The sequence below is a fragment of the Vicugna pacos genome, chromosome 2 (genome assembly GCF_048564905.1).
Source record: "Vicugna pacos chromosome 2, VicPac4, whole genome shotgun sequence".
NCBI classification, from domain to species: domain Eukaryota; kingdom Metazoa; phylum Chordata; class Mammalia; order Artiodactyla; family Camelidae; genus Vicugna; species Vicugna pacos.
Window position 1 is genome coordinate 87,496,535 of NC_132988.1, and position 20,311 is coordinate 87,516,845.

The 20,311-nt window shown below is 37.8% G+C and overlaps 1 protein-coding gene across 4 annotated transcripts in view; it reads right to left on the minus strand.

The window, feature by feature from the left end:
* ATP10D (ATPase phospholipid transporting 10D (putative)) overlaps positions 1-20,311 on the minus strand; it is a 94,970-nt gene that overhangs the window by 66,976 nt on the left and 7,683 nt on the right. For all 4 annotated transcript variants that reach the window (XM_072944456.1, XM_072944443.1, XM_072944454.1 and 1 more), the window contains exon 2: positions 1,154-1,480. In XM_072944456.1, the coding sequence (XP_072800557.1) occupies positions 1,154-1,443 (290 nt within the window). In that variant the 5' untranslated portion in view covers positions 1,444-1,480. The remainder of the gene's footprint in view (positions 1-1,153; positions 1,481-20,311) is intronic.

Here is a 20,311-nt window from a genome sequence, read left to right on the forward strand (position 1 = left end):
TGAGGAGGAAGATACGTGGAATGAACAATGAATGCAGAGAATCTCTATACTTACATTAGCAGCTCAAACTCAACATTTCCCGAAACAAAACAATCTTCCAGTCAAGCTTCTTTTGACTCCTGCCTTTACTTTTTCTGTTAATCCTCCTGGTCATCACAGCTCCACCTGTTCACATCATCTTTTACTCCTTTCACTTAATTCCCTACATCTAACCCATAGTATTCATAATAGATGGCCCTTCTTTTCCTTCCCACATTGTTCTGAGTCCAGGTCTCCATTACAACTCACCAGGATATATGCAGCATCTTCCTAAATGTTCTCTCTGCCTTCAGTAGGCCTCTAACTGTGTTAGCAGAGAGGACCACTTCCCAGGCCTCCAGCAAATCTCGGCTACTGCCATTCTGCTTTTACCCATACTCCTTCCTCCATCTGAAGCGTGCTTTGCAGACAACTCTGCCTTGAAAATCTCACCCTTCATAATTAAGTTCAAATGCCACTTCCCTGCTACGGCTCTAGCTAATAGTATTATTCCTCTTTTTGAGGCTTCCCTACTAGCTGGTAGCTTATAACACTCAACATATCCACTATGTCTTTTCATCGTTTGTATTCAAATCTTGTTTCCTGTGCTAAATATAAAACTCCATAAGGGAAGAAGCACCATTTAGACCTGCATTTCCTTCAGTGCCTGAACTTACAGGATGGCTTCAATAAACACACAGTAAACTGAATTATGTTGCTGTTTCACCTAATAACAGTTTACGTCTGGTTTGCTTCAGAGCTGTCTTCCCCTATTATCAAGAAGAAAAGGCTAAAATCAAAACACAGCGGTTTCATGGAAAGAACACAAAAGCAAGAGCAAGAAGACTCAAGGCTCGTCTTCTCACCACTGGCTAAACCACAGTGTCTAACTTGGTTTCCCAATCTGTAATGCGAGGAAAACAGTATCTCTCTCACCAAGAGAAAGCATCTTACTCATTATAAAGTGCTGTGAATGTAAGGGGTCGTTGTTCCACAACAGATTCCGCCAGAATCGTCAAAGGTAACACCGTAAGCTTTAGGCTTAGGGCAAATATAATATTACGAAAATGAAAAATCTTATATACCAACTAGAATGACAAAGACATTCTATTTTTTTTCCAAAAAATAAAAGTACCTGTGAAATTGTTCAAACAAATTTCTTGGCACAAAATTCAGAAGGGTGTACTTTGTCGTCCGTATTCTGTTATTCACGTAGGTTCCAGAAAACTTTTCATACTCGTCCTTGAAGGGCCAGAGGTGGGGGACAACCACCCGGTGCTTTCCCGCCGCTCTGGGGGTCCGAGAGGGCTTGCCCCCGCAGGCAAGCAGAGAGAAATAGCTGTACGGCCTCTCATCGTCGTCCCTGGGTGTCCCACTGACCAGCCGCTGCCAGTGATATCTGGCCCATTGGAGAAGCTCAGTCATGTCCAAAACGTGGCGAGATCCACGTTGTGTCGGTGATCTAGCAAAACAAAGAAAATCCCACTAAAACACTCCTCGTTAGCCTCCGGAAAGTCTAGAAAAGAGTAATGATAATAAAATTCATTTTTTTCTATACTCAGTAAACAAATGACCCAATGGTTCAAGGTATAAATGTGAAAGTAAAGCCAGTCATTGGACCTCCATTTTAACCAAATCTTTACAAAATAAAGCATACACCATCTGCCCCGTGAGCTGATTACCTGGTTACCTAAGTGACGAGAGAGTACCTAAAAGGCCACTCATAACATATATATATATCTGAATCACTATGCTGTACACCAGAAACTAACACAACATTGTAAATCAACTATACTTCCAAAAAGAAAATGTAATTCCAGGTGCAAAATAGTGTTCAAGGTACTGAAGCAGTCTGGGCAAATTATTTAAGTTTGCTTCCTCCCTAAGCTTCATTCTAAGTTTATAACATGTCTATTGATTATTTTCTCTAAAGTATTAAACTAATCAGAAATGAACAGTTTTCCCCTAAGGATATTAAGATTGCACCCAGCTTTCATGGATCATGAGTCATACATCATTACCTCGCAGCACTGGAAGATCTTGTCTTAGTCTAGTAATTCTAGTCAATCAATATTTTTTAATAATCCATTTAGCCCATACACTTGTCTCCTCTATACTGGTCCTGGAGCAGCCAAGAGATCACAGTCATGTAGCATCACTTTATCACTGTATTTACAGAAAATAAGCTGAATCCAAATAATAATCTTACAAGAGTCCATCAGAGCTTTAAAACTTATATGATCTAAAGTAAAGTAAGAAAAACAAGGAAGAGGCAGAAAGTCACTTTTAATAGGAAGAACACAATGGCCGCCAACGGTGTGTCTGGACACTGGCCTCACAACACGCAGCCTCTGTCATCAGCGAGAGAAAACATCCACGAAGTCGGTCTTAGAACTTCTATACCAGTGACAGAAGCAAGGCAAAAAAGGTTCTGTCCTTATCAGGTCTCTGTCCTTTGGAGTTTGCTCTCTCAAATTTATCTGCTCACAGATAGCAATACACATTGATTGGCCAAAACAACCCTATCACGTCAATATAATTAAAAAAAAATCTATCTCTGAAGTAATTCAAAAAGCCTAGTATTCACTCCAATACAGTAGACCTTTGAACAACATGGGGGGTCAGGGGTGCCCGCCCTCCTCAGAGGAGAAAATCCACCCATAACTGGTACTTGGCCCTCCATTTCCACAGTTCCTATGTATCTGCAGATTCAATCAACTGGGATCCGATGGCACCGTAATATTTACTATTGAAAGAAATCCCAGTATAAGTGGATCTCTGCAGTTCAAATCTGCATTGTTCAAGGGTCAACTGTATGTAAAAACAGCTTCTTAACCTATAACTAGTAATGAGAGCTTGAGTTATTAAAGTAGGTCATAAAATATCCAGAAATCTTCCCCCAGAATAAGCACGCAAGATAGTGCTTTACCAGTGAATCAACGGATACTGTAAAATACTTAACATGAGCACTATGTGCTTTTCACGCATTTCATCCCATCAGATGACCATTATGACAAACCTCCTCTTTTACAGAAGGCTGAAATTAATACAATTTTATTTTATTTCTGGAAACTTTAAAAGAGTTCTCATTTGCAATTAAATTCTTATTAAGACATAGGAGTATGTATCCCTCTAGAATCCACAATCTCATACAGCAATCTAGATTCTACTTAGATTTTTTAAATTCCATAATACAATTTCCTGAGAACACAAACTTAGAAATGATTTGTACGTGGGAGGTGCTGACTTCAGGTCATTCATGGTGTATCCAACAAACTCACACTAGCAAAAATCCTCACTGGCTCACAAAAACAATCAGCTTTTCATTTCACAAACCTACTCAAGAACCTTATCTTTCTCCATTCACTCAGTTCCAAAGAGGCAAATGTACAAATGGAAAACATTTCACTGCCGAAGTATTTGTAGGTCCACCTTCCCCTGCGCCTTTTCAATGCCTGTAAACTTGCATTAGGTGCTCTGTTCACTCACACATTGTCTTCTCCCTTCCCACTTTGCATTCTCAAGGAATCTCAGTGGAGACAGAGTTGGGGCTGGCTCACTGCCCTGCTCGGCATCCTCCCTCAGCCACAGTCTCATCCTGCTCTCCAAGGCCATGCAGCTCACCATCTTGTAATGACTCTCCCTCCGTTCAGCACTGCCGCTCTTTCCTGAAAACTGATGCTTGGATCAAAGGACTGATCTACACATGATAATCTGTTAGTGTTCTCAAGGGACTGAAGAAAAAAGACCATGTACATGGGTAATCAATACGTGGTAAACATCCTCTGAAATTTCCAGCCTAGAATTTATACCATCTTAGACTGAGAAGGACTGACCAGGGATCTACTTAGTTACTCTAGCTCAGTGCTTTCAAAATTAGTTAACTGTCAGGTCGGTGGGAAATATATTCTATGATGCAACCTGGAACACGGACACACATACACACAAAGACCTGAAACAAAAGTCCCAAAAGCAATTCTTGCCCTTCCTACTTGCAAGGCATGCCATCTTCCTTCTACTCAATTCTCTTTTTCAGCCTCTCTCATTTTAATACAGGCCAAGCTGTACTGAATTGTTTTCAAGGTCCACCAACTTGCTGCTCTACATCCTTTGGAAAGACACTGGTTGCATGTGGCTCCACATGGGTTGAAAGTATACACACAAGTGGACGGATCCACTTTGAGCTCCTCTTACGGCAGAAAGGCATCGAAAAACAGCAGTTGGACTGGAAGGCTCAGGGGAGGGCAACCCTTTTCCCAGTAGCAAGAAGCCAGAAGCAAGTGGCCTTTTCATCTTTCCACATTCCCCTAGCAAAGTTAAAAGTGTACTGATACTTAGAGACAGCTCTGTTATTAATCTTCTACATAAATATTCGAGAACCATTTCTTTAGATATGAAAGGAAGGCAAATCACAGTAAATCATACCTCATCACGAATCAGCAAGAACCATGACATGTTAAAGCATAGCCTTTAGGGATTATTTCATCTAGAATCACACACCAGCAGCCCTTAAGTGAAATTCTACCCAATGATGTGCTGGGCATCACTGTTGGCAAACACATTGTTTTAAATTGTTTGAATATAGGACAAAAATGTTTAAATGGAGATAAATTCACATGAAATACTGAAAATTAGCTTCTCTTTAACAGAAAAAAATACAGAATATTGGGCACATATTTAATGTTAACATGGTAACAAATGTCAGAAGCTTTTTCACTATACCCCGACCTAAACCCTGCATTTTCCAGTTCACCTATTTTAAGTGAGTGAGTGAGCACTCTGATCACCACTTTTGGACAAATCAAATTCCTTCTGCTCTATCGACCCAGTGATCAGTTGCATCACTTAATAGCTATGTGGCCGACATAATTAACCTCTTGGCTTCAGCTTGCCAACGCATAAGATGAGACACCATTAAGAGTCATGGGGCACAATGGAGATAAACAATATTAATTCTTTTCCCCACTCTCCTCCTTGGCTGTTTCTCAGCATAAATAAGTCAAGGTTGGAAACCCTGTAAATTGGGCTGAAGTCCAAACTTTCGATACACTGCTTGCAAATTAAATAAAGTTGTCCAAGTCTAAAGTAAATGCTTCGTTCAACGTAGCTGTTGATACTTGAGAAGCAAGCAGTGTTAAGTAGGCTACAAATAGAAATTCAAACAATCCCCAAAGATAGGCACGACATAAAATGACCTTCATACCACCTGATCTCATCTTCAGCCACTCTCCCCGAAATTCATTCTATGCTCATGGACAAACCGTATGCCACTTGTGTGATGTTTTCCAAGCTCCCCCTGACAAGAACTCCCTAGGGCTCCTGTTAATCACAGTCCCCTAGGCTCCTCCTCTGGAGAGTCTGATTCAGAGGATACAGAATGGGGCCCACGAAGGTGGAATTTAATAAGCACCCAGGTGACTTATTAAGGAGATTGCCAGGTATAACCTGTACCTTGAACCTTTGCAAATGCTGCTCCCTCCTTCTGGAAGGCTGGTCAGTCATACACCCATTCACCATGCCAGCCCCTATTCATCCTCTAGACTGTTCTAGCTTTACCTCAGAGTGGGGGAGACTGAAAAGGAGTGACACAGGAGACACAGTAAAGCATTCCCTTCTCTGTGCCCGTTACAGTCCCACACACGGTGCCGTCACTGTACCTGCTACAAGGCGCGGCGGGTGGCTTTGTTCTTAAGGCCAGGGAACACGGCTAAGTCCTTTCCAGACTCCACGGAGTCTAATGCTTGGCCGAAGTGAGATGATCAACCAGCGGCAGCTGATCATTGAATTTTACAGAAAAGCAGCAGCAAGTAGTGTGGGAAATGGAAACAAAAGCAGCCCGTTTCCTCTTTCACAGCTCAGCCTGGCTTCCCTTCCATTCGAAGCAAAACGAAAAGATCAAAGTTTGAGAAGACAGAAGCAATCACTTTCAGCTTGTGATTGCATCATTTGACCTTTATTAGCAGAAGGAGTCTGCTTCTCCGGGCCTGAAGGACTCTTTCAGAAAATCATTATTTCCTTTCCTACTGGATTTATACTGTCAATAAATAGTAAATAGTGATTCAGAGCAGAGACTCAGGAGCCAGCCAGATGCCGACATCAATTCTCGCCACCTCCACTTGCCAGCTAGCCTTGATCAAAGGGTTGTTGTCAGGATTAAGTGAGTTAATGTATGTAAAGCCCTTAGAGCAGTGTGTGAACCCTAGTAAGTGCTAAGTAAAGATTAACAGCTGTGGTGGTTATCTGGGACATTTTTCTCTCAAGCCCAAGATTTATTCATGAGTATTCATTGAGAATTGGTATGCACAGTACTGATACTAACAACTATACTCAGTTACTCATCTGTGTTTAATTTCTCAAACCGTATGTAGCTCACACTCAACCACCTGGTCACATGCAGCTTTAGCCAGGTTGCCCTTCACTGAACTGGAGAGCCTGCCAGGCAACCAACCAGCTGAGCAGAGCAATACCACTCGCCCCGCCCCAATGGTTCCTGGGGTAAAGAGAGCAACTTCGTAGACAAAAGCTCTAACTTACTGTGAAGCACTTTTAGGATCTTTCAAGAACATCATTCATTTACTCTAAGATTTAACCCATTCCTCGAAGAGCTGATTTGCCATGGTTTTTTGCTAATAAACCAAACTGCCCTATGCTTTATTTGACCTGATACTCTGCCAGTGGTTGAAACCCTGCCTTGAAAATTCACACAAAAAAATTTTAACATGCCAAGAACTAACGGCTTAAAGATCAATTCTTATCAGTTAGAACAAGAAAGAATATTTTAGATCTGGATACATTAGTCCTAAGTGAGTCCTTAAAGATAGGGACAAAGAACAAAGCTATAGTTTACACAGGTTTTATTGAAGTCTCCATTCCTAACTTCAACTTCATCTTGTTTAAGAACAAACTACTACGATGTGAAAATTTGGATTACAACAAACTGGCTGTTGGTTAGTGATGGAAAAATACCATTAAAGATTAACTATGCTAAGAAGACTGCATGTTCCTGGGCTCAACATGGCCACTTGAAGCCTAATATTATCCAGAAATGCAGTGTCAAAAGCCACCTGACTCTGGACATCTTGCTTTAAGGAACTGACATTAGCATTTTATCTGGAATTTAAAAGTTAATTAATATGATCATAGATCCTAAAGATCAAGATTTTTAATACATGTTAACACTAGGAGAGAGGGATTGGATATGAGATTAATACAAACTAAATGCTACACACACTCAATTTGCAATACTATTTCACAGCAAGGCAATTATATGGTAGAAAAAATGCTTTATTGAAATAATCATTTATCACCGTTATATAAATACCTGTATGTACTAAAAATATGTATGTATGAACTTTATAACTGCCACAAGAAAATTATAAACTAATATTACTTGTGAATATTGATGGAAAAACTCAATAAAATTTAGCAAATGAAATGTAACTCGAAAGAATGGCTGCTCATGGTCTTGAGGGGTTGAGAGCATCTTCAACTGACAGCCAGCAAGGAAATGGCGACCTAGGTCCTACAATTGTAAGGAGCTGAATTCTGCCAACAATCTGAATAAGGTTGGAAGTGGATTCCTCCCCAGCGTTATCAGAGAACTCAGTCTGGATGACACCCTAATCTCAGTCTTTGAGGAGGTGAGTGAAACACTCAGTCTCACTGGACCTGGACTTCTGATCTACAGAACAATACAGTAATGAGCTAGGGTTGTTTTAAGCCAGAAATTTGTGGTCATTTATAGAAAACTAATGCAGAAGGTCCAAAAGTAGATCCCTGTATAAATAGGAAGATAATACATAGCAAAAGTGGAATTTCAATTCAGTGGGAAAACGGTAATTTGTTTACTAACTCTGGAATAAATGGTCATCCATCTTGGAAACAAGAAAGCAAAATTCCTAACTTTCTATATTAAAAATCGATTTGTATTAAAATATTTTAATGAATTTTTAAAACTTAATAAATTTAAAATTAATAAACAAATCTCAAGATAGATTAAAACCTTAGATGTAAAAATCACAGTAAAGTTACCAAAAGAAAATTTAGAATATTTTATTATTGTTAGCTGGGAAAAACTTTCCTAAGAAGTGAGGAAAGACAATGTATTCATTTATCTATCTTATATGGTACAAGTCATTAAAAAAAAAATCAAGAGACAAATGCAGCTTATAATAACTAGCAAACTCTTAACATTCCTAATATCCAAATTATTCATACAAGTTTATAAGAAAAAATGAAAAGCCCAATAAAATTGGGCAAAGAAGATGAATAAGCAAGTCTCAAAAGAGGAAATTCAAAGGGCCATGATATGAAGAGACATTCAGCTTCACTCGTCACCAGAGGGTTGCAAATTGAAGCTATCATGGAGACATCTTCTTTTATCCATACTATTCATAAACATTAAAATGAGTAACTATAAACAGTGCTGGTGAGGAAAGGGAGAAACAAACTCTCTGGCAAAGGGAGTGTGAATTGCTACAATCTTCCACTCCCCCTCAAAAAATTGACAGTATCCCTTAAAATTTAAAATACTTACAGCTATTGATACAGCAATTCCACTCTGGGGAGTCTGACCCATAAGTAAATGTACGAGAATGTATATTATAGTTGTTTTATTTGGGGGTACTAACAACCACCTGGAAGTATCGTGAACATCTTTCAACTGGAGAACAGCGGACTAGATTATAACATTAGCCACATGATGGACTATTATGCATCTATTAAAAATGTCATCTTTCCAACCACTGACCTGGACTGATGACTATCATGTATTGAAGCAAAACAAAACAAAACAAATGGCAGAGAAATATAAATATAACGATCCAATATTTGTAAAAATGAATGAGGAACAGACCAGAATGACTGACCTGGGTTCAAAGACTGGGGAAAATGGGAACTTGGACACAGTCTAAGTTTCCCTTTGATTTACTGCCTAATCAGTAAACAAGATGTGCAAAGATCTAAGACACAAGCGAGTGGGTACAGCTCCCATCACCTGCCTGGTTCCTCATGAAGATCGTTTAGTACTTTTGTCAGCTGTGGGGAATGACGAGGCTGCTGGGTCACAAGAGCCTGGAACACAAGCCCATTGCCTTTTCAAATTCTTAGGCGGGAAAAGGGGGCCACATCAGCAGATCAGGGTCTAGTGACTAGTAACCAAGGGCCATCTCACTGTACTACAGATTCACAGGTGTAAGTTCAATTTCTTACTGCGTTGTTGAATCTACAACTGGCCTGGCCTGGGCTTATTTCACTTAACACAAACTGCCTGGATATGTGTACATTTATACACCTTCGCACCGATATGGATAAAAGTATGGAACAATTCACATGAGGCTACAAATACTGGTTATCTTATGATGGGAATAAAAAGGGAATCGGAAGAGACTTAACTTTTCTTCCTATTCTTTGTTACAGTGAAAATGTACTGATTCATAATTTTTTTAATTAAACTTTTTGAAGAAACAAGCTGTAATTAATAGCTATGAAACAGTCTAATGCTGCCCTCAGCAGTAGGTCTGCATGATGCTATATGATCTAATATTCCTTTTACTCACAGAAGCTAAAAAATTGACAATAATGAAAATGTTCTGAAATCTACAAGCTATCAATTTTAAGCATAAAATCATTTAACTTCAGAAATAAGTGTAAATAAATATGAACTAAGTACTTGTTCTCTAAGCAATGCTAACACTTCTGTAATGATTGTTACTGTTCATGAAATACATTTCACATGTTATTTAAATTTCACAACTTGGTGTGGAGTTTCATTTCCATTTTTCAGAGGAAGAAACAAAAGGTCCAAGAGGTTTCAGAAACCAGGGCATGCAAGTTTTGACTGTACAATACTATTTACATATAAAATTTTAAATAATCAAATACAATCATTTAGGATTAAATTATTTCTAACTGTAGTCTATTTTTTCTAGATGATATGAAAAACTGAAATCATCTAGTAAGAGAGCATACCTAAAATGACATATCCCTTAATGAATGCTTAATAATGAAGCTTGTGGCAGGGCAGATTACCAAAGGTAAATACAGGATAATGAATTCCCTTGGACCCGGTTAGTATTTTAAAATGTCTGAGGTCATCACCAGCCAACAAACAACTTGAAATATATACATGAGCTCACTTGTCTTAAAAAGAAAAACGTCCTTATGTATAGTCATTTCAAGACGCTCTTTTTTTGGCTGTCAAACTCCAGCACGCACCAGAATGTCCTGAACCACACCTGGAGTCTTGATTCAGCAGGTCAGGGCTGGAGCTCAAGAATCTACATGTTTCACATGTTTGCAGGCAGTGCTGGTGCTGCCGGGCATAGGACCAGACTCTGAGAACCACTGCTCTAAGCAAATTTATTTCAAACTGTCAAGTTGAAAGTGAGAGTGATCAGTTTATTACAGATCCCTCATGGTTTGGGAAAGCTCATCTCCTTTCAGAGTATAGACCAAGGCGATGTACCAACGACTTGACAGCTGATACAAGCAGGCCCTCTCATCGAAGGCTGCAATAATAGCAAAGGTCTAGTTTACACAAAAATCCCCAAAGGTTGGTGACAAGGGCTTCAGGATTGACTCCTTCTGCAGGTCGAATAGAGTTACAATCCATTTCAACCAACACTTCCAAAAGCTCAGCGAGGGAGAACAATGGGTCCCGGCCTTGACAGATTTAGAAGTGTCTTCTCAACCATGATGAAAAAGTACCAACACAGTATCACAGTTCTTATATGCTCCAATCATTGGAAGAAAGAGAAGTTACTATCTACCAGGGTCAATAAAAAGTATAGGGAAATGTTATAGCGGTGGGTTTCTGAGAATAAGATAGAACTGTTTTGCCATAGACTCAGGATGTTGAGTGCCTCCTTGCTCTGTGTATCAACCACAGATAACCCACCCTTAAGCACAGTGAGCCCTGATAAGCTTGGGCTTGCTCCAATCTGAACCATCTCTGACTCGTCCAACTCTCTCTCTAAGAGGCTTATTACGTCAACTCCTTATCTGAGGGTAATAATGATGGTAGCGAGATCATCTGACATCTTTGCTGCTTCCTCTGTTGCATCAGGTGTCAGGGTGACACGTCGGCATGGCTCTCTTCGTAACTATCATCCTTTCTATAAAAGGAGGAAGTATTTTCCTTCACCCTGAATCATCTTTGGAAAAGAAGATAAATATGGACAGTTGTAGATATATCTGATACGGGCTTTGGTGATGACAAGGGTCAATTTATTTAGTGGAAAAAGTGTGGCTCTTGAATAATAAAGTCATATAATCCTCAGGGCTATTCATTAGGTGGGAGGAATCAGATTTGCCAAATAAAGTCATCTTGGGAGTTCTACATGCTGTTTAACATTTTCTATTAACTGAACTTCTTGAACTAAATCTCCAGTAGAAGCATACCGTCTATATTTTAGGTAAAAACAAAAGGCCAGGCAAGGGCATCACCAAAAACATCGATCTAAAGTGATTACTTTTGATAATTGGTGATTATTATTATGAAAGGAAGTGCTATACAGGTAGATAAGAAACAAAGTCATAGCTTCCTTGACCACTAACAAAGAAATCTTTGTGACAGTTTTGTCATTTTTAGGATGCTGAATGGGGAAAGGTCAGCTCCACCCAGCACATACCCTTTTCTGGAAAAGAGTGCTGAAAGCAAGCTCACTCAATCCCAATTCATTCAACAACTACGACCTGAAAAATAGACACTCTTACTGAGCAGACAGAAATACAAGATACTGTTTCATACGACAGAAGTAGTCTCTAACTCAGGCTGAGGGAAGGGATCCTCCCCAGCAAAGAGTGGCAGGCTTACATCATTGCTGGTGAAGAGTCAAATCAGAATTTTCAAAGACAGTACGTTTATTTTGAAAGACAGAAGTATAAAATATAATGGGTATATACATGCCTTGTCTTACACTGGAAAAAGTGACCCATTCTTAGTGTTACCAAACTTACATTAAACATAAAAACTTCCTCCATTCTCTTGTGTGAGAATAAAGCTTACACACACATACACACACACACACACACACACACACACACACACACACACACACACCACTCAGTCACTGAAATTTTCATTATCTCTCTTCAACAAACCTCAGCTTTCTTGAAGGGACCACACATCTAAATGAGTTACCTCTGGCTGATGCTTTAGCTCAAAACTGAATGAAGCCAGCAAAAAGACAGGGAAAATGCTATAATTAAATGATGTATCTCTGTTATTGGGAACTTAAAAAAAAAACTCACTATACTCCTAGTGAGTTCCCAATGTGTCTCAGTTTATTCTTTAATAAGCTGAAAAAACATAAACACATATTAAAATGTCAATGACAGCAAACATTAACACTATATTTTGACACTGATAATCCTAGATGCTCTTAGAACGATGTGCTACTGAAACAACAGAATTGTATGCTTTTGAGATTTGATTCTTCAACTCTAATAAAACATTATCAATTCAATAAACCTAAGGTCTTAACAATATCTATAGTTCATAAAGACATGTCAAGTTCTGTGCTACAGATAAATATATATTAACTTTAATCCTTACAACAAAGCACATATTATTATCCCCACTTAAATACGAGGAAATTGAGGCTCAGAGTGAGAAACTCACCCAAGTGACACAGCTTGGTTAAGTGGTTGTCCAAGTCTAACCCAAGTATCTCAGATGCAGTAACAGCCTCTGCAGTTATTAGAAGGCTCTGATACAGGGCGGACAGACTCTTGAGCAACAGGTTGGCAGGAAGCACACAGCATCCGGCAGCCTCCCAAAGAAAGTGAGGGTTGGGAGGAAGAAAAGGACAAGTGTAAGGAAGAAAGAACTTATGTCATTGAGAAGGAAAAAATACCAAAGGCATGCTTCATTAGAAAGACTGAAGTTAACAAATAAATTCAAATATTTGTGTTTAGTTAAGTTTAAAAAATTCATTAGATGCATTCAATAGGAAGCTCTTTCCGTATATTTGAAACATGATACACTATATAAAAATAATAAAAATAAATGATTCATTTTCACCCTGATTTCAATAACCTCTGATCCCACAGAGACCTATAAGCAACTGACCCACCACCATGTTCTCCCTGCCTCTGATTCCTGCCTGGTCTCACTTCCCTGCTTACACAGTCTGACTTCTGTGGTCAACACAGCTATCAGTTCCTTGTACATTCTCTCAACTTCTTAGCTCCTCTTTCACTTCTGTCTTTGCAAACCCCTGAACCTAGTTACATTCAGAGCCTTTATAGTAAATCTCCACATACCCTGTTCCAGTACCTACAAGTTGAAAGTGGTTGAGAGAAATACATAACGTCCCTGATTAAGATTACCTTAAATTCTTGACCATGAACCACGAGTTGGCCATACACACCAATCGCAACAGCACTTCTGTCTCTTCACTTTCCCACTTTGACAGACAACTGTTTCAGGCTCTCTTCTCAATTCTCCATACCTCCCTCTCAACTTCCTTCCTGCTGATGACTGTGTTTCTATTTTACTGAGAAAACCAAAGCCATCAGAAGAGAGCTTTTAGACTGCCCCCACATAACCACCCTCCAGCACGGACCTGGGCAGCTCAACTCCATTTGGGCTCATCTCCAGATGGTGTCACATGCAAAACTGAGCTCCTGATATTTCTCCCCAAAACCTGATCACCCTACAGATTAGCCCTGTCAGTTAGTTGACTGCAACTTGATCCTTCTAGATCCTCAGCCTGAAAGGCCTTGAGTTATCCTGGGTCCTGTCTTTTCCTCACGACCCACATACAGTCAGTCAGCAAACTCTGTTGGCTCTACCTTTAAAATACATCCGGATTCTCACCACTCAGCATCCCCTCCACCACTATCACCTAGTCCAACACTATTACCTGTCGTGTTAACACAAGTTAAAACCTGACATTTCCACAATTTAAAAGTCTCTAAAGGCTCCCATCTTAATTATAATAACAGCCACCAGTGCCATATGTATCTGCCTCCCAATGTCCTCTCCAACCTATTGCTTCTCCCCTTTACTCTACCCTCTACACAGACTTGCCTCAGCAATCTCTATTCTCCTTCCATTTTTCATAGAATTCTTAAGTCATTTTCTATCAATATATAACTGTTTTTGTATTTGAGCTACTGTTGTCTCCCCTTTCAGCAGAGTAGGAATTTCTTTTTTGTCCATGGATGTAACCTAGGCTTAGAGCACTAACAGACACAGAGTAGACTTCCACTATCAATTTGTGGAATGCACATACAGATGAATGAATAAAACAACACCTCCCTTACATGCAGTAAAGACCAGAATACCTTCAACAATCTTAAACACACCAACTCTAGATGTGATATAAACTTAGTTATTTCATATCTCATTACAGCTTTTATCATGCATCTTCAAGGTCTTATAGTTCATATTAAGATCTACAGCATGTAACCCTAAAATGGCCACCGACAAGACTGCAAAAGGAAGGAAATAAAACTTTTTAAAAAAAAGCCAAGGTACTTGAATTTCTTTGTTCTAAAACTCTCAGGAAGGAAGTTGTATTTTTTTCAGAAGGCTTAAGGTTTATTCCTCAAGTATCAAAACAATTTCATCGTGGCAAGAAATCATTATGAATGCACTCTCAATTTTCCTACATTTTATACCGCATTTTAAATAAATTCTCTGAGAAATCAGCACCACAGCTCAAAGCACCAATTACTGCAAAGTGCTCTCATATAGTGATGCCCTCAGGGTCTTCAGACGTATATCCAAAGGTTTTCATCCAGCAGTTGAAGACCTCCTTGTTTTGAATGCTCACATCTGATTTCACATGTTTGTATCTCTCTTGGCTGCCCAAATATCTGCCTTTATCAAAATTTAAGTTTCAATAAAAAAAGATTTAACTCCTACTTCCAAATACCTTACAATAAACAAATATGTTGAATTAACAACCTCAATGGTCTTCAGGGAGCAGAATACAGAAACTTTAGACTTATTTAGTGAAACTGATTCTCACTGTTCAGAGATCTCTTTTCCTCCTATCTGTTTAAGAAATAGGTACTAAAAGGCTACCATATGTAAGCCAAATACTGTTCCAGGCACTGCAACCAAAATGATGAAAAGTCCTATGTAAACTCCATGGTTCTTGTTCTCAAGGAGCACACAGTTCAGGAGAGGGATCAGACATGAAGTTCATGAGATTCCCTCATTACCTGAAATACTGCAGAGATTAATCCTCATGAGAAAAACTGTGACATGTTTATGGCCAGGTCTCAGAGCAGAAAATACTAAGAGCATTAAAAAACTCACCAACAGATAAACAAGTCAGTTCTGAAATGGAGTTAGACTCCAGGTAAGTGCTCTTTTTGAAATCTAGCATGAGTGTCTTTTTAAACTAACAGAAGAACACAAATTTCCTAGTGTGGTATGTTTACTCACTTGTATGAAAGAAGGCGAACTTCAGCTCTTTGTGATAAACTGTGTGCATACGTGTGTGTGTGTGCACGTGTGTGTAAATTGTATTGTGATTCTAAAGATATGCTTTACAGACTATTTAATAGATAAAGAAAGGGGAAATGAGCTATAATTATTTGTTTCATATCTGCTTCCTCTACAAGACCATCTGGTTCACTGCTTTAACCAGCAACTGGACAATGCCCAGTACATGACAAGCACTCATTGAATATATTTAAATTAATTAATTAGTTTCTAGCCAGGTTCAGGGTGGTATACTCTGCATCCAGGAATGAGTACTCTTCCAACAAGAAAAATCTCAAAAGGATAAAAGTCGCACAATCAAGTGGGGGAGGGTATAGCTCAAGTGGTAGAGCACAGGCTTAGCATGCATGAGGTCCCGGATTTAATCTTTGGTACCTCTTTTAAAAATAAATAAATAAATAGACCTAATTACCTACCCTCACACACACACACACACAAAAAGGTCATGCAATCAAAAAAGTATGCAAGGAAGTATTATTGAATGATGGAGTGGGGTCCTTTGCTGGGATTCTACTTGGTCAATTCCGTCCTGATCTTTGAAATCCAAGATGACCTAAAGCCATCTCCCTTTGCCAGAGATAATAATTATATTTATTCTGAGACTGTTGATGACTTAACTTGTATTAAGTCAGTGATCCTTGGCTGAAGGGAATTTTGCCCCATACACCCCACCTCGGGGACATTTGGGAATACCTAGAGACATCACTGGTTACCACAGCTGAGAGGATGAGTGCTAAGGGACAGATGCCATGGATGCTGTTATAATGCACAGGACAGCAGCTGACAGCAAATAACAATCTGACCCCAAATACCAATAATGCCACTGCTGGAAGCGCTGGTCTCTAGCAAACCACCACATTTGTTCAAGAGAGAGGTAGCTAGCAGAGTGGAAAGAGAAGCTTTTCGCTCAGTTATGAGTTCAAATCTTGATTCTAACCATTCAGCCCCAGTGAGGCACTGTATAACCCTCAGTTTCCCCATCAGGAAAATAAGACCTCCTCTCTCAGTTTATTGTGAGGAGTTAACGAGAACGCACGTAGGTCAATGAGTGGCAGCTATTCTTACTATTGTGAGAGCACTTATTAATCGTTTGATGCCAACATTCCTACCAGGTTAGGAAAAGTATTTTAAAGATGATAAGGCTTAGCAACTTAAAGAGGAAATTCAGAATTTTAAAGCTGGAAAAAAAAACTTAGTTATCCAAGTAAATATTTTATTTTAGAAGAAAGAACATGGAGATTCAGGACACTGATTGCCCAGTATTACACATCAAGTCAGTGACAGCTCACGTAAAATAATCCAGCTCTTCCCTCCACTACCGTTTTATTATTCACACATATATAAGTAGCCTTTTGTTAATTTCCCAACTATGTCATTATTTACAAATGTGTCGTAAATTATTTAACTCAATTTGAACACAAGATTTTATGCCTGTTAAAATTGTATATGATAGTATGCTCAGACCTTAAAAGAACTAAGATTTATTCAGATTTGTTATCTATCTGAAAATTTTCACAGCTAATGTATAGGATCTGCTCTTTTGTTTCAGTTTCACCCTAAGAAGTCCTATTATCACTCACAATGGCCTACTTTTTACATTAATTCTGTATAAAAGCAGTATTAGAAATTATTCATTTGGGGTTTTAAATATTTGCAACAGAGCAAACTTGGGAAAAGAGCATGAACAAACACAGAAAATGACACACTGCAAATAAGTAGAAAAAATATATATTTTCAACTTCACTAGTAACCTAAGAATAGCAATTAAAGAAGAGCTAGGTTTTTTTTTGTTGTTGTTTTTGTTTGCTTTTTTTTTTTTTTTTTTTTGCCTTTAATGCAGCAGAGTTTCTTTATTCATAGCATTCAACAAAGGCAAGCTTTCTCATAGTGCTGGGGAGAGTCTGGCCTGCTTTTAATTTTCTGGAGCCAACAGGTAATATACCATAAAGAAATTCAGCTGAAAGATGATCAGTTCAGCACTGGAAGGAGCACTAACCCAAACTGTCCAGAAAAAGGGAAACTGTTAAATTGTGGTATATCTAAATGAAAATATAATACAGCTAGTGAATAGGATGTTTAAATAAATTTTATAAGCAAGAAAATCCTTAAAGTTTATATGATTTTAAACCATGATTTAGACCTGTGTATATGTATCATTTCAACTATATATAATTCTAACATTTTAAAAACATTTAAAAAATTTTTAACACTGGTTACTTTGAAGTAGTATATTAGTAGATGATTTTAAAGTATCATTTGTAACTGCCCTTACTTTTCACCATGAACTTATATACTTACTTTATAATTAGAAGACAGACCTTTATTTCAATCAAGAACTATTCCAAAACCCTAACCACTCAAAACCCATCCAACTTCATGAAGCCTATGCGTATAGTGGAGAAAAGTATACATAGAAGCTAATGTATAGCTTCTACATTTAAGATGTAGGGAAAAGATGCAATCCTTCAAGTTTTTGCTTTTCAAGAACAGCCTTATAGAATGCAAAATAAGCAATGATGCCTCAAAGCTGAAAAAGAATATTCGCATCCAAGCCCACAAGCAGCATGTGTATGAAATAAGAAAAATACTCAATATTATATCAGAGAAAACAAGAAAGACATAATTGAGTATTTAAACTTCATCATAAATATCATGCAATATATATGTGTCACTGCCAAGAAATCCCGAATGTAATTTAAAATGTTGCAAAACCAAGTAAAGCATTCAGGTCTCTTTTGGACAAAAGTCAATTAATAAAAATACCTCATAGATATGGCTGGTTAAATTTTAAGAGATAGCTTACTTAAATGGATGGATGGTTTTAGGAGATTGTCTTCTTTATGAAAATTAGGTTTGAAACAGAATTTAAATGTTATTCCGCAACAGAAAGTTCAGATAATTGTTACAGTAAAATATGCTCTACTTATGTAGAGCATATACATTTCTAGATATCAAAGTAATCTCAAAAATAAGTGTTATGCTTTACAAATATCACCTTCATTGCTCTTTATATTAGAAATTAAAGTCAGTGGGTAAGAAAACACTTGCAGATCAGAAGATTCTCAATTCCTACTTAGGAACCTATTTCAAGATTCTTCTGTTGATTCCTAGCATCTTCGCAACGTGATCAACCTACAATATTCTGAAATGACTGTGTTTAACATCACACAGGCCAGGAAGGATCAAGAAAGCCGACAAACAAAATTTCCAGCAATACATGAGAGGCTTAAATTAAATCCAAAGTACATTAAAAGAATATAGCTTGTGTTGTAAACAGATGCACTATGGAAACACTTCTATACTGGAACTCTAACTTTATATGGAATTAATTGATAACAATTTTAATGCTCACAGTAGGAAATGGTATTGTTTCCCACCTCTACACTCAGGGAAAATGATTCCCTAGGCACAAATTCTCTACTAAGAGTCATGAGGATTCATATTTGCTTCCTTTAATCATCTTCCAAAAATACACCCAAGATCAAAGGATAGGAAAAAAACACCCCTTCTTTTTCCCTTATGAAACACGTACAAAAATCAGTTATAGAAAAAAAATTAGACAAAAAACCAAACATGTGGAAATTAAACAACATGCTACTAAAAACCCAATGGGTCAATTAAGAAATCAGAGAGAAAATTAAAAAAAAATCATGGGTAAATAAAAGCAGAAATAACTCCAAAATCCATGGACACAGCAAAAGCAGTTCTACAAGATGAGTTCACAGCAAAAAAGACCTACCTCAAGAAACAAGAAAAATCTCAAGTAAACAACCTAACTTTATACACCTAATAGAATTAAAGAAGAATAAGCTAAATCTAAAGTTAGTAGGAAGAGGAAATAATAAACAGCAAAGTGGAAAGAAATGAAATAGAGACTAAAAAACCACACAAAAGTTAATGAAACTAAGAGCTGGTTTTTTGAAAAGATAAAATTGATAAACTTTCAGCCAGACTCATCAAAAAAAAAATCAAGTGGAGGCCCAAATAAATAAAATTAAAAATGAAAGAGGAGAAGTTACAACTGATATTACAGAAACACAATCAACCATAAAAGTATGAACAATTAGACATCAACAAATTGAATAACCTAGAAGAAATGGATAAATTCCTAGAAATATACAGTCTTCCAAGACTGAATCAGGTAGAAACAGAAAATCTGAACAGACCAATTACTGGTAATAAAATTAACCCAGTGATTAAAGAAAAAGAAAAAACTCCCAATAAACAAAAGTCCAGGATAAGATGGCTTCACTGGGGAATTCTACCACATATTTTAAAAAGTTAATTCCTACCATCTCAAACTATTCCAAAAACTGAAGAGGAGGGAATATTTCCAAATTTATTCTGTGAAGCCAGTATTAATCTGATACCAAAACCAGAAAAAGGCACTCCAAAGAAGATAATTATAAGCCAATATCCCTGATGAACATAGATGCAAAAATCCTCAACAAATATTAGCAAACTGAATCCAATAATACATTGACAGGCTTATACATCATAATTAAGTGAGATTTATCCCAGGATGCAAGGATGGTTCAATATTTACAAATCAATGTGATATACCACATTAACAAAATGAAAGACAAAAATCATATGATCATTTCAATAGATGCAGGAGAAGCATTTGACAAAGTTCAAAATTTAACATCTATTCAAGATAAAAACTCTCAACAAAGTGAGTATAGAGGGAACATCCCTCAGCATAATAGAAGCCATTTATGACAAACTCATAGCTAACATCATACTCAACAGTAAAAAGCTGTGAGCTTTTACTCTACAGTAAGGCACAAGTATGCCTACTCTTCCACTTTTATTCAACGTAGTACTAGA